We start from the raw sequence: 14,279 nt of genomic DNA, 5'->3' as shown, positions 1-14,279 counted from the left end.
CCACCTTCTCTTCTCTTCTCTTCTCTTCTCTTCTCTTCTCTTCTCTTCTCTTCTCTTCTCTTCTCTTCTCTTCTCTTCTCCATTCTTTCCAAAGAAAAAAAAATGTCTTCCATAATGTCCTCAGTTCGTTATGTATGTACTGTACCTTTTGCTGTTACAGTGGTGAACAATCAACAGACATTTTTTTCCACTAATAAATTGTGTTTTTTCACACCAGGGTTGATTGGAGGAAATCCAAACTCACAGCATTATTTCTTTTGACTGGATGCCACTGTATAAATGTTTGCTGGGGGTGATTTGTTCAAAAGAACAGTGGGTGATAATAATGATATTCATTTTACTGTATTGTACCCACAATCTATTACCAGTGGGTGCACGCAAATGGACGAACTGATTTCGTTTTAGCAAGTTCCTTGATCATCTTACAGTTGTGCAGAGAGAAGAATGACAAGCTTTTGCACTTAGACTAGCAAATGTTTACTTCTTGGTACAAGCTAATTACATCTCAAAAGTACAAGAAATACTGGACACACACAACTAAGTTGATCAAGGAGCTTATTTGCTAAAATGTTTTTGGTAATGAGGGAAGCCATTTATCCCTCTCAAATCACCCCTTTCATGTTGTGTACCTGTCTATATGTGTGTTATGTGTGTGTGTATAATCCATTCTGTTTTTTTGTGTTCCAGAAATAGGATCTCCAAATCCAAGTTCAGGTTAGTACATGTTGTTTACCATAGTCTTTTACCTCACCTGCTCTAACATCTCTACTGCTGTGGTATTTGTAGGTCGCTGGATGTGTTTGTATGTGTGCGAAAGAGAGAGAGTCTTTTTGCTCTTTGAAAAGAAATGGTCGTTCAAAAAAAAAAAAAAAAAAAAAGTTGAAGAAGTAACACAAGTTGTTTTTAAGGTCACACAAGATGAATTCCCAAATTACAATCACGGAAATGTTAAAATAGGCCCATTTTCAACTTAAGAGTGCATGTCCGCTTGTGTCGTGTTGTGAGTTGTGTCTCATGTAACATTCAGTGTGCCATAACTGACTTTAAACAGCTCAAACACAAACAGAAGACTGGAATATGAATTTTGTAAAGGCGCAGACAGAGAGAGAACACTTCCTGGTGAGCTGTGCTGACCTGTTTGAAAAGAGGCCTTGACAAATCTCCTCCCAACCATGTCTGGCGGTAAAGAAAAGGGGTCAAGTGCAAATAATGGATAGACAACCAAAATAGAAAAAAAAAGATACCTTTTAAGTGCAGCTATGTTCTGGGGTTTTATTTCATTGTTATGAATAAAACCTTTGGGTCTAAAATATGTATGTTTCCGTCTTTTTGTTACTGTGAAACAGTGTGGTACGTTTAATTTAGCAGGATCTGAATCAGTTTTTTTTATCCTTAAAGCAGCCTATAATTAACAAATTATTGTTGCCTCATTAACATTTAAGGTAATTTGCAGCAAATTCTTGTAATCACATGTTGTCATTGTGCTAATCCTGCACTAGTAGCTGGGATGTGTTACATATATCTACATTTATATATGTATATATGAAAAGAATTTAACAAGGATATTGACCTATTGGATTCCTCCCTCAAAGTGTCCAGGGTGATGCATATAAAACATAAACATAAAACTCTAAAGTGAGATTCATGCTTCCCTGCTTTTCTGTGGTTAGAACAATAAAAACACTGGTTACTGTCTGCAAATGTTTTGATTTTGCTTACTGAGAAACGATTATGTAATTGCAGCTGTAAAATCATTGCTACATGGGCGTAGATAAAAAATGATATCACACTTTGAGTGGACTGGTTCACATAGATGTGACTGTGAGGTGTGAAGCTGGCAATTACCAAAAACAATAACTTTTATTTTCAACAGTAGAGGGCAAGAAAATTACAAAAGAGTCTTCACATAGCCTAACACCTAACATGTGGAAATGTGTAAAAAACGTTTTGTTTTTTTTTTACACTAAAATGTACCACTTCTTTTGATGCATGAATTTCCTTTGAAGTGTGAATCACACTATAACACATTTCACTTTAAATTTGTGCCTTCAATCATTTCGTAAGACTAAGTGTTTCTCTTTTTTTTTTTCTTAAATGGTACATATCTCATTCTGCAATAAAGCTCTTCATGTTGGCTTTTCCTTGGTGTGAAACGTCTTTGAGGATGACTAACTCTGTTCCACAGCTCTGCTCTCAAACAACAGACAGCCAAGGGCCGAGGGGTGATGTCATCACTACTCTGTAGACGGACTAATTGACTCTTTCTTTTTCTTCTCCCTCCTCCACTGTTTGTTTTCCACTCTCTTCTTCATTTATTTCTTTTGATTATACTTTGTTTTTTCTCATTTCTTGTCTCTTGAGCCCTCACTCTTCCTCTTTCTTTTCTCCCTTCTCTGCCTTTCTGTACCCCACCCTTTGCTCTTTCTGTCTTCCTCTTTCCATCTCTCCCTTCCTCCCCCCCTCCTTCTCTTGCCTCTGACCCTCCTGTGTCTCTTTCTCTCTTTTCCCACCTCTCCTCATTCCCATCTTTCCTCACCTCTCTATTTCTTTTTCTCTCTACCTTACCCTCTCTCCTCTCAGCCGGTACTCTAGGAGATGGAACAGGCTGTGTCGAAGGAAGTGTCGTGCGGCGGTCAAATCACAGGTTTTCTATTGGCTGGTCATTTTCCTGGTTTTCCTCAATACTCTGACCATCGCCTCTGAACATCACCAGCAGCCTCAGTGGTTAACCGATGTACAAGGTATCTAAGCACACCCACCAACACATGTACAAACAAACACTGACGTAACAAAATTGTTCATCTTTTTGCATTGTCTTCCACTTTGCTTCCTTTTTAACCTCTTTCACTTCCCTCATTTTTTATCTCCTTTCTTCCCATCTTCTCAGACATAGCTAATAAAGTGTTGCTAGCGCTCTTTACTGGTGAGATGCTGCTGAAGATGTACAGTCTGGGCCTACAGGTAGGAGGCTAAGAGCACAAGTTTAGTTGAAAGTAGCTAGGAACTTTAGCTAAATTTGTTTGCTTGGTTGTTTGGTTGCATTGTGTGAATTCTTTGATTTAACTCTCTCTCCACAGGCATACTTTGTTTCGCTCTTCAATCGATTCGACAGCTTCGTTGTATGTGGAGGAATTCTTGAGACCATTCTGGTGGAAACTAAGATCATGTCTCCTCTCGGCATCTCTGTGTTGCGTTGCGTACGCTTGCTGCGAATCTTCAAAATAACCAGGTTAATAAAGACACTTATAATATTGACTTTGAGCAGAGTTTTGCTGACAAGGAGTGTGTATCCATTTGTCCTTCTGTGCACACACACACATACAAACCCATCTGTAAGTCACCTACTGCAGTACTGAACAATGAAAGGCAATAGGAACTATTGTATTACCAAATGTCTTCAGGATGCAGGATCTTGCACTCACTGTAGAGGAAACAGAGAGTGATGTGTTGACTTACAACACGTTATAAAAAGCCAATGACACATTTAACTGGAAAACAAAGTCAAATTGAGTGCGTATTGTGAGAGTTGAAAGTTAATTTATGTGCTCTTAAAGCTATATCTACTTTTGTTTTTGCACATGCATACATATTGGCCTTGATAGAGTTTACAATTTTAACTGAACATCTCTTCCCCTAGATACTGGAACTCCCTGTCCAACCTGGTGGCCTCCCTGCTAAACTCTGTTCGCTCCATCGCTTCCCTGTTGCTCCTGCTGTTCCTCTTCATCATCATCTTCTCCCTGCTCGGCATGCAGCTCTTTGGGGGAAAGTTCAACTTCGACGAGACCCGACGCAGCACCTTTGACAACTTCCCCCAGTCTCTGCTCACTGTGTTTCAGGTAATGATACTGCAAATTGTCTCCTCTATGTGCTCACATATTTTGCTTGTGTCCTTGAGATTATAATCTTTATAAGTAATTTAATCTAGTACTATATGAGTTTTATAGTGAAATGAAGTATAATCTGTCACTGTAGCAAGGGTGAAATAACTTCTTTCTGATTTTTAAAATTTTTTACATTTTTAGATTTTTATTCCATTTATTTCTGTCTCTACAGATCTTAACTGGAGAAGACTGGAACTCTGTGATGTATGATGGCATCATGGCGTATGGTGGACCGTCCTTCCCCGGCATGCTGGTCTGCATCTACTTCATCATCCTCTTCATCTGCGGAAACTGTATCCTGTCACAAAATAGGTCTACATGAGACAGCTGCACATAGGCCTAGATTATGTGGATATGGAAGATTGACAGCCAAATTTGTTTTCGGATACTGATCAATTCTATCCTGTCAAATGGGTCACAGCATGACTGAATGTGATTCGAATTAAATCAGATCTGATTTCCAACCTCTTTTTTAAAATACAGTTGCAAAATGGAAGGATGTGTTTTGCATGGGCTATACATCCATGAAGCCAAAAACAGTTTACTGTGGGTCTTTGAGCATCTCTATTTGAGAAATTACTTTTCTTTCAGATGAAGAAAGGTTAGAGTAAAGGTTACAAATTATTCATTTAGCCTACTTGGATTGTTTTCAAGAAGCCATACTGATGATCCGATGAGTCTACAAAATCCTTAATATCACCCCCTGACCAGATATCCTACTGAATGTCTTCTTGGCCATCGCTGTGGACAATCTGGCAGACGCAGAGAGTCTAACATCCGCCCAGAAAGAGGAAGAGGAGGAGAAGGAGAGGAAAAAACTGGCCAGGTAAAGTGGAGCATTGAAAGAAAGGCATGTAGTCAGAGAGCTGAGGAAAAGAAAGCGAGGAAGAGACTAACACCAAAAAAAATGGTAGGGGAGAGAAGTTGTGGTAGCTTGGCCAAACCCTACAGAAAGAGCTTTAATTTACAGCATCCATGACAGTCAGTGATGCACAGAGGCATTGAAGGATGCTGATATTGTGTGAAATCAAAGAACTGAAAATGCTTAACAATTACAACATGTATATATTATCAGGTTTTAAGACAAGCTGACATTTGCCTGCTTTACTTTTCTGTCTAAACAGATTTTTATTGGGTAATTTTAGCTTCTCATTGCCTACAAAGGCAATTTGTCAGCAATCATAATTTGAGATTTTAGTACAGCTGAGGAAGATAATGCTCCCCTCACTGGCACAAATCATTAAATATCTCCTTCTTGGTAGCAACCAGTATTGATTTGAGGAAAAAGTGTAATGGAAAACAATCATTTTCCTGCCTAGTATCTTATTGATTGATTCGAATGATACAGCCACCCTCTGCGACTGAAATACACCCCATCATTGAAAATCTCATTGTTTATTTTTTTCTTCTGGTGTTAATGTATATGTTATTCAATACAAATCTATGGATAAGCAGAGGGGCTAACACGGCTAGGTTTAGGAGAATGAGAAAGATGCCGATCCCCTTTCTCCCTTTTTCTCCAGGCTCGCCAGTCCAGAGAAGCGTCATGACAACGAGAAGCCTCCTCTCGAGGAGGAGAAGAAGGAGAAGATAGAGCTGAAGTCAATCACATCTGACGGAGAGATCAACACTGCCACTAAGGTACACAGCAAGCACTTGAGTAATGCGGCGTGCAAATCACCTCCAGCGAGGACGCATCTGGGACCGCTAAACACTCCAGTTGGTGGGCGGTGCTCTTTCCTCCACGATCATGATGGATCACTTTTTTCTCTACAAAAAATGACGTAGCTTACTATGGAAACACTGCAGTGGATTGGATAGATGTACTGCGAATTTGGCAGCTCTTGGTTTTAGCTCGTCTGTTTTCAAGCAGGAAAAAATGGCGGCCTGGTCAAAAGTTTTCTCATGTTACAGCTAAACAGTACACTAAAATATGTTTCTGAAAATATTTGAGGCGAGAAATAGGCGATTCAGTAACATAATCTGGATTCATATTTGATCAGCAATAGTTTGACAGTTTGATCTGAGTTTCATGAGCCAGATGTGTTGCACTGGACGGACTCATTTGCATAAAGTTGAGGCCGCACCGTATCTATCATGCACCGTGTGGCCACATCTCCTGTTCTCCATAGAAAATGGATAAAATCCATGGACTTGACATATGTCATCACATCCAGTCTTTGTGTAGCATTAATGAAATGGTGCATAAATGCAATGCTCTTCTTCTGCAGATCAACATGGATGACTACTGTGGAGATGAGAGTGAAGAGAAGAATCCATATCCTGCTAATGATTACATAGGTAATACACAGCCCAGCCACAAACCAGATGTGTGTATGGAGGAATGAAGGAATGGATGAAAATGACATTGTGCCTTGCTAGCAACCATACAAGTCCATGTGAGTTCCCTGGTGGTTCACTTTCCTTCCTCTCCTCTTCTTTGTTCTCTTCTCCTCTTGTCTCCTCTCTCCCCTTTCTTCTTGTCCTCCCTCTCATTAGGAGATGAGGACGATGATGAGCCAGAAATGCCAGTGGGTCCGAGGCCGCGGCCGTTGTCCGACATTCAGCTGAAGGAGAAGGCTGTTCCCATGCCGGAGGCCCGTGCTTTCTTCGTCTTCAGCCAAACCAACAAGTAAGAAGAGACTGCAGTTCTCTCTCTCTGTATACTTTCATCTGGTTTTCTTGTTATTTTTAGCCTAATTGAAACTACAAAATGATTCACTCAATTTGTCTCTCAACCCCTGCGTTTCTCTGTTTCTGTCACTCTGTTTTGTAGATTCAGGGTTCTGTGCCATAAGATCGTCAACCACAACATCTTCACCAACCTCATCCTCTTCTTCATCCTGCTCAGCAGCATCAGTCTGGCAGCAGAGGATCCAGTCAAGTATGAGTCCTTCAGAAACCAGGTAACACACACCAACAAAAAAAACAAAAAAAAAAATTTGGGAAAGTGCACGTACAGTATATACACACACGAGGCTAAATGTACATTAATACGCAGAAAGAAGCACACGTTGTAGCTGTCATTAGCTGCTCACACACACTCATTCTGTACTAAATGGATTATAGCCGACAGCAACATATAGAGGAGCAGAAGCTTATTGTGACTGGCCTTTTATACTTAATGAGATTTCTCCCAGAGTACTGTAACTGTGATTAACTTCATGTTAAGAAGATGTGACACGCCCGTTATGCTTTGTTGCGTCTGTTTCACTCTTTTTAAAGCCATGCTGGTAAATTAAGACTATAATACTGTAATATACACATACAGCAAATATGATATAGTCAAAGAATTAATTCATTATACCCCTCAGGTGTCTTGTTAACCCACATACCAGGCAAATTGCAGACAACAGTAGAGTGTATATTTTCAGTCTTAAGCCCAACTCTAAAAGACCAAAACATGGACTGTTTGTACAGTATTTATGAAAGATATATCTGCATTGAGGTTGTACACATTAATAGAGCATCACCTTATTGTTTATATGTTAATTGTTTTGTGTTTATGGCTGTAATGTATGAGGTGTAGTCTAATGTAAAGAAATAGTACTGTGTGTGCTGTACATTGTTTCCTCTCTCAGTGAGCAAGACAAATCCCTCTGGGGGGCTATTAAAGATTTGTTTTATTGTATTTTCCTTGGCTATGGTATAGGCCGCTATGTATTAGTCTACCTCAGTTAACCTCAGTCTGAAACCTTAATGAAATAATACATCCTGTCTTTCAGATGCTGCTCTGCTCTAAGTCTATTATAGTCAATTCAGAATTAATTATCCTTAGCCCTGAACCTCAGTATTATGTTGAGATGTTATATCCAAGACCATGCCAGAGTTGACTATAAGTCCAGTTCTAAAGAGTGACTTTGAGCCAAATTTGAAAAGCATTGTTTCTCTGGCCTCTTCTGAGAATATTAACTTATTATGGTAGCACTAATGACTTAATTTACTGTCTAAAGCTATGCTATGACATCTTCTCTACACTAGGTTTATTTTTTTTTTGTTTTTGTTTTTTTGCTAATATATATTTATGGTATTCTCCATAATATTCTACTCCATATTAGTCCAGTATTGTTGAAATGATAACTCTAAACTGAAAACAATCATGCTCTTCATGTTGTTTCAGATCCTGGGCTATGCAGACCATGTCTTCACTGGACTCTTCACCATAGAGATTATTCTTAAGGTAGTTTTCAATATTATTCTGTATTTATGTAGGATTGCAGGATTGGTAATTCATTTGTGCTGTCTTTATTTTCAAGTGATCCCAAGCCTGGTACTGCCGACATGCCAGCAAATTATGTTTGATGTTTGATATAACATGGTTGATATGCCTGGTATGAAGGTTTTAAGTGACAAACGTATGTAGAGATCAGCTCTCAAATTTGCTTTAAGTATGTGTCCTCAGAAGAAAGTGCTTCTCATGTTCAGTATAAGTTAAAACAAAGACAGAACTATTATTTAATATTTAACCTTGCCTGCTCAGGGTTAGAGGTAAAGTGGTCAGTATCACTACCCTCTGCATGTTTAGTGGAATTATTTTAAGTGCCCCCCATGTACACTACTAAACTGTGATTTGATACTTCTTTAAATGACCCTAAATTGTGAACCTTGCAGATGACAGCCTACGGAGCCTTCCTCCATAAAGGTTCATTCTGTAGGAACTACTTTAACATTCTGGACCTGGTGGTGGTCAGTGTGTCCCTCATCTCCTCTGGAATACAGTGAGTGCAACAAAATGTTTTATGTTGCATGTTTTTTTGTTTTTTTTTTAACTCTTGTGTCATTTAAAATACATGTCTATTGAAGCTTTAACGATTCACATCCTTGGCATTTTAATCAAAAATTTCTGCACTTATTATATTAACATTATTTTGCAAGTAACATCAGTGAAGCTCACAGTATAATCAGACATACAATACAGGTGTGTTGTTACATGCTAGAATCGGTTATCCAGATAGCAAGTAGTTTGTGAGACACTGCAATCCAAAAAACACACAAATCAAGTTGTCAAGTGGCTAAGTGGAGAAATGTTTTAGTTTGTAAATTACCCCATGCTTCACACTTCTCTCTACTCTTTAACAACTTTACACTCCATTACTCCCCAATCCTTTCTCTTTTTGGTGATGTTTATTAAAGATGTTCTCTGCTTCCTGTAGCTAATTACTCCTTGGAATGCTGTGATATTTCTGATGTTTAATATGCTATACTACACTCTCTGTCTCTAATGCTTAATAGACTAGACTTCTCGACGTAAGTCCATATTAGTCCGTATTAATAACCCCCTTAACAGACCTTTACCTTAATTGTGTAAAACTGTCACTCTTTTGATTTGGTATTTCTCTGGTCCTGGAGAGTTTAGTTGAAACCTCCCCTAAAGCAATAAAAAAAATTAGTAACATATTCTAATCTGTAAACTCTTTAAAGACAACAATAACAGGTTTTGAACCAGAAAATGTGTTTTCTTTGGATAAAGTATCCTGGGTCCTCTGATACTGTTTTCACCCTCCATATCTAATTAATGTTAATGGGTTTGTTCATCTGTCCTTTGTCATAGATTTGGGAGCAGGTAAGATTCAGTTCTTATTTCTGGATAAACTGAACTCTCCTGGGCAATAGAAATGACACCTGAATGCTAAAACTCAGTGTTTTTTGCTTGTTAAAGGTAGTGAGTGTGTGGGATATTTCTTGAATATCACAGTCAAATTAATTGTGTTGGTATGACATTAAGTAGAGTCTGTGGACTGCTTGTTACTGTTTTATTATTTATTGTTTTATTGTTATTACTATAGTATTTCTTTGCAGTATATAGTGGACCTACACATCACTTATGCCTCGTTCCCATCTAAGTGCTTGAAGTAACACTGCAAAAAGGCAGAAAGCAGGAGAGGCTTTAGTCTTTAAATGTGCAAATTAAATGCATTTGTCAAATAAACGACTAAATATAGAAAACATCTACCTAGATGAAGGATCAGTTACTACTGCTGTCATCCTGAATAGTCTCATAATGTGTCTGGACAGCAGGAAATATGGCTGACATCAGTAAACATTAAAGAACTTCGCCAACATGAGACAGTATCTGAAGAACTCATATCTATTTTTGCTTTCTGATGGGAGTATTTCTTGTGATCAAGTGGTTGGTGAATAATGTAAACACATTCCTCATCCCCTTAAGCCCAGTCAGTCAAAGCACACAGCAGACATTTTAATCTTTTGTAACATTCAAAAGGTCTGTTTAAATTTCCTTTGACATTTGGAAAAAGTGTATCACTGCATCAGTACAAGATATCCTCACAGCTGGTTTGACTGTGATATGTAACTGATAACATCCTACTCCACGTGAACTACCTTTAACTGCCTTTAAACTTTACCTTCCTGTGTCAAAAGTTGCACAATGGGCCTTTTCCTTACTTACTTCCTTGCTTACTTTTTCCTTACCTTAAGTAGCACAGAATAGTGTCACTCCCTTTAACCTTGTAAAAAGTCCCTCCCCTTAAAAAAATACAGTGACATTTTGAAAACACATTTTTCTTCCACTTTTTTCACTGTGGGAAAAGGTTTTTGTATTTGTCCATCAATTAACTGACTTATTAGCTTTCCACACTAAAATTAAAAGGAAAATATCCTGTACAGGCATGATGTATTTTTAGCATGTTTGAAACCTGTTAATGTAATTTAGGCATAACGACACAGGGGAAGCCGAGTTCAGATTATTGAAGCGACAAAGTTCAAACCTTTTCTCACGTATTTATCAAATTCAAAATGTCAAGGTATTCATTTAATTATTTTGGTTACTATGTAAAACTTTCTTTGAACCACTTCCTTTAAAAGGTCACACTGTTTGATCTTTGGCTTGTACTGACACTCTCTTACAGCACAATAACTCTCTGTTTGCCTGTAAATGTCTGTATGAGTCTTTGTGTTTGTATGTCAGTGCTGTACTTGTTTGTTTGTCCATGTTTCATATGTATTAGTCTATTTTTGGTGTGCATTTTTATGAATATCTGTGCTGTGTTTGTACGTTTGTCCCTGTGTCATATGTATTAGTCTGCTTTTGGTGTGTATTTTTTATGGATTGTGTTGGATATAATAGCAGCTACAGCCTCTTGTAACACTGGGCAACATTTTAGATGTATTATCAATGCTCTTAACATCCTGAGGTGCAACTATCAGTCCAAAAAGTGATTAGTGATTTCTACAATATCTACAACCCAGTGTTTTTGTCTGCTCACATGATTGTAGCTAAACAAGCATGTGTGTAATTGCTTTGTGAATATGTGCACCTCTTGAAATCCTCTGTTAAAAATCTGAAAAAATTATTTAACACACCCGAGGGTAGATAAAATAAGTTAGAATACTTTTAGCAAACATGATGTTAATCAAAAGTGATGATTAAAGACATTGTAAGATTTATGTAAACATATATTCTTGTCTTTGCGCAATTTAAGATTAATTAATCTCTGAGCTTTCAAGGATTATTTTGTATCATTCCTCTCTTTGAGTTTTAGATGTGGTTTTGGTTCAGTTTTCAAGTTTAAAGCTTGTGTGTTGAGTTGTTACAATGATTCTTTGACTCATGCTACACTCGTGTTCACAGTCTTATACACAGATACTATTGAAAGTATCATAAGATGTGTGTTGTTCCAATCCTGCAAATATGCCTTTTTTTAACTATAGAATGCATATTTCATCAGATTGACTAGTCAGTAATTTAATCCACTGTATGTTTCAGGTCCAGTGCAATTAATGTGGTGAAGATCCTGAGAGTTCTGCGAGTGCTCAGACCACTGAGGGCCATCAACAGAGCCAAGGGGCTGAAGGTCAGCACACCCACACCTAAAAAAAAACAAAACACAGTCCTACTCTCTTCTCTTCTTGCAGTGGACAGTGGAAATAAATACACTTGGTGTTTGCACTTCAGTAAATTGTCTGGAGGGAAAGTTTTGCAATATTAAACTGATTGAAATATTTACTGACTCTTAAAATGCACACATACCCGTATACTCACAATCACTTTTCTTTGTGTTTTCCAGCATGTAGTGCAGTGCGTGTTTGTGGCCATCAGGACCATCGGAAACATCGTCATTGTCACCACGTTGCTCCAGTTCATGTTCGCCTGTATTGGAGTACAACTCTTCAAGGTAAAGAGGAGAGGAGGGAAAAAAGAAGAGGCTCCGCTAGAGCTGTCTGCAAGCCTCATGAAATGTCATCAGTGGCAATGACATGTTTACAATCTAAATTTCTAATATCTCTATGTTTGTCCATCAGGGCAAGTTCTTCTTCTGCTCTGACTCCTCTAAACAGACTCAGGCAGACTGCAGGTAAGAGATCCTTCCTGCACACAGGTTTGTTAATATATCTCTAATAGCATAACTGCTGGATAAACACATTAATATGTGTGTGTTTGTGCATTTACAGAGGTTTCTACATCACGTATAAGAACGGTGATGTGGGGAAGCCTGAAAGAGCCCCGAGAAAGTGGGAGAACAATGACTTTAACTTTGACGATGTCCTGAATGGCATGATGGCCCTGTTTGCTGTGTCTACCTTTGAGGGCTGGCCAGGGTTTGTGTCTCCATACAAACACAATGCACATTTATATTGATATGCATATTGTATGTACACTGTGTTTTTGCTTTTTCAGGAATGTCCTGGTGTCCTATCCTATTCTACTAATTAAAGCCTTTAACTGGAGCAATGAATCTTCCTTCCCTCAGGTTACTGTACCGTGCCATAGACTCTCACACTGAGGATGTCGGGCCCATCTACAACTACCGCGTGGTCATCTCCATCTTCTTTATCATCTACATCATCATCATCGCCTTCTTCATGATGAACATCTTCGTCGGTTTCGTCATCGTCACGTTCCAGGAGCAAGGAGAGCAGGAATATAAGAACTGTGAGCTGGACAAGAACCAGGTAAAGTCTATGTGTGTTTTATATAAAGTTATTACTGAATGTTGACAGTTTTCAGGTTACATTAGAAAACAGGGAGCGACTTCGCTGTTCTGACTGAAGTAGGAAAGTCATTTTGTCATTCAGGAGACACAAGGGAGAGGGAATAGAGGCCAGGCAGTGGGGAAAGAATCTGGAGAGGGTACATGAGTTTTAGAGGCTGAACTACTTCAGGAGTCAAGCCAGGAAGGAGCTGCAGTAGCTCTGACAGAAGATAAGTAAAGCTTAAAAAAGGGGCTTGGCCAAGTCCTTGCAGCTGGGTTCTCTGCTGGTGCAGGTCTTAGCAAGAGCCCGGAAATGCTGAGAGGAGATGGAGGAATAGTTTGGGATGGAAAAGGCTTTTTTTTTTTTTGACTGCCAAAAGTCAATTCTACAGCTTTCCTCCCATGATGGTCTGAGTACAAAGAAACTGAGTGACAAAAAGTTGGGGAACTACATCAGCAGGCACGTGTAACGTTTGTGTGTACGTGTGTGTGTGTTTTTCACAGCGTCAGTGTGTGGAGTATGCCTTGAAGGCCCGTCCATTGCGTCGCTACATCCCTAAGAACCCCTACCAGTACAAGGTGTGGTATGTGGTAAACTCCACCTACTTTGAATACCTGATGTTCACACTCATCCTTCTCAACACCATCTGTCTGGCCATGCAAGTGAGTCTCAGTCACACAAACACATTCAAAGACAAAGACAAATACAAGTACACATGAATTTAAAATAGGGAAATATTACAGTCAATCCTTTTATGAATGACAACTCCCATCAAACTCCCGTTATCCGTGGACATTATTGAATTGTTTGCGTGTGTTTGTTGTGTGTCCTTGCAGCATCATGGACAGACCAAAAATTTCAATGATGCCATGAACATCCTCAACATGCTCTTCACTGGACTCTTCACCGTGGAGATGATCCTTAAACTGATCGCCTTCAAACCCAGGGTAGGTCCACTTCTCTTGCTGCAGAATAGAATAATACAGAGAACAGTACAGTAGAGTAAAATAGAACAGCAAAGAAAACAGTATCTCTCAGTACGTTAGAGTAGAATAAAAAGCACGAATGTACAACTAGTTACTTACAATCATGAATAAATAATAGTGAAATAAATTAGAATAGAATAGACAAATATATTCTAGGCATTGAATCACATTTATTGCACATAACTGCTCACCAACATCGAACTGCCTATCCTTGATACTTATTTAATTTCCTCCAGATGATAATTATGATATTATGGATTTAAAACATGATTGGACATTATCGTAGATTTTAATCTCACTGCTCTATTGTTTCCTTGCTGTTGCTGTGTAGCTGTGTGGGTTTATTGGTCCAATCTGAGAACTTCCTGGTACAACAGCTATTTAAACAGTAACAGATGGGAATGCTTCCCTCTGTTACAGCGGGGTTTGTGAAAAAAAAAAACCTTGAACACAATCAATAGCAAGAGCATAGTTT

At 38.6% G+C, this 14,279-nt stretch overlaps 1 protein-coding gene across 2 annotated transcripts in view; it reads left to right on the top strand.

The window, feature by feature from the left end:
• cacna1c (calcium channel, voltage-dependent, L type, alpha 1C subunit) overlaps positions 1-14,279 on the top strand; it is a 150,782-nt gene that overhangs the window by 100,056 nt on the left and 36,447 nt on the right. For both annotated transcript variants that reach the window (XM_044342945.1, XM_044342944.1), the window contains 20 exons: positions 688-714; positions 2,581-2,741; positions 2,888-2,961; positions 3,078-3,229; positions 3,638-3,839; positions 4,057-4,177; positions 4,596-4,710; positions 5,408-5,525; positions 6,116-6,185; positions 6,384-6,516; positions 6,661-6,790; positions 8,005-8,064; positions 8,496-8,602; positions 11,611-11,698; positions 11,912-12,019; positions 12,147-12,199; positions 12,297-12,443; positions 12,596-12,797; positions 13,322-13,480; positions 13,655-13,765. In XM_044342945.1, the coding sequence (XP_044198880.1) occupies positions 688-714; positions 2,581-2,741; positions 2,888-2,961; positions 3,078-3,229; positions 3,638-3,839; positions 4,057-4,177; positions 4,596-4,710; positions 5,408-5,525; positions 6,116-6,185; positions 6,384-6,516; positions 6,661-6,790; positions 8,005-8,064; positions 8,496-8,602; positions 11,611-11,698; positions 11,912-12,019; positions 12,147-12,199; positions 12,297-12,443; positions 12,596-12,797; positions 13,322-13,480; positions 13,655-13,765 (2,338 nt within the window). The remainder of the gene's footprint in view (positions 1-687; positions 715-2,580; positions 2,742-2,887; positions 2,962-3,077; positions 3,230-3,637; positions 3,840-4,056; positions 4,178-4,595; positions 4,711-5,407; positions 5,526-6,115; positions 6,186-6,383; positions 6,517-6,660; positions 6,791-8,004; positions 8,065-8,495; positions 8,603-11,610; positions 11,699-11,911; positions 12,020-12,146; positions 12,200-12,296; positions 12,444-12,595; positions 12,798-13,321; positions 13,481-13,654; positions 13,766-14,279) is intronic.

The sequence above is a fragment of the Thunnus albacares genome, chromosome 23, assembly GCF_914725855.1.
Source record: "Thunnus albacares chromosome 23, fThuAlb1.1, whole genome shotgun sequence".
Taxonomy (NCBI): domain Eukaryota; kingdom Metazoa; phylum Chordata; class Actinopteri; order Scombriformes; family Scombridae; genus Thunnus; species Thunnus albacares.
This window is presented reverse-complemented; position numbering and strand designations above follow the sequence as displayed.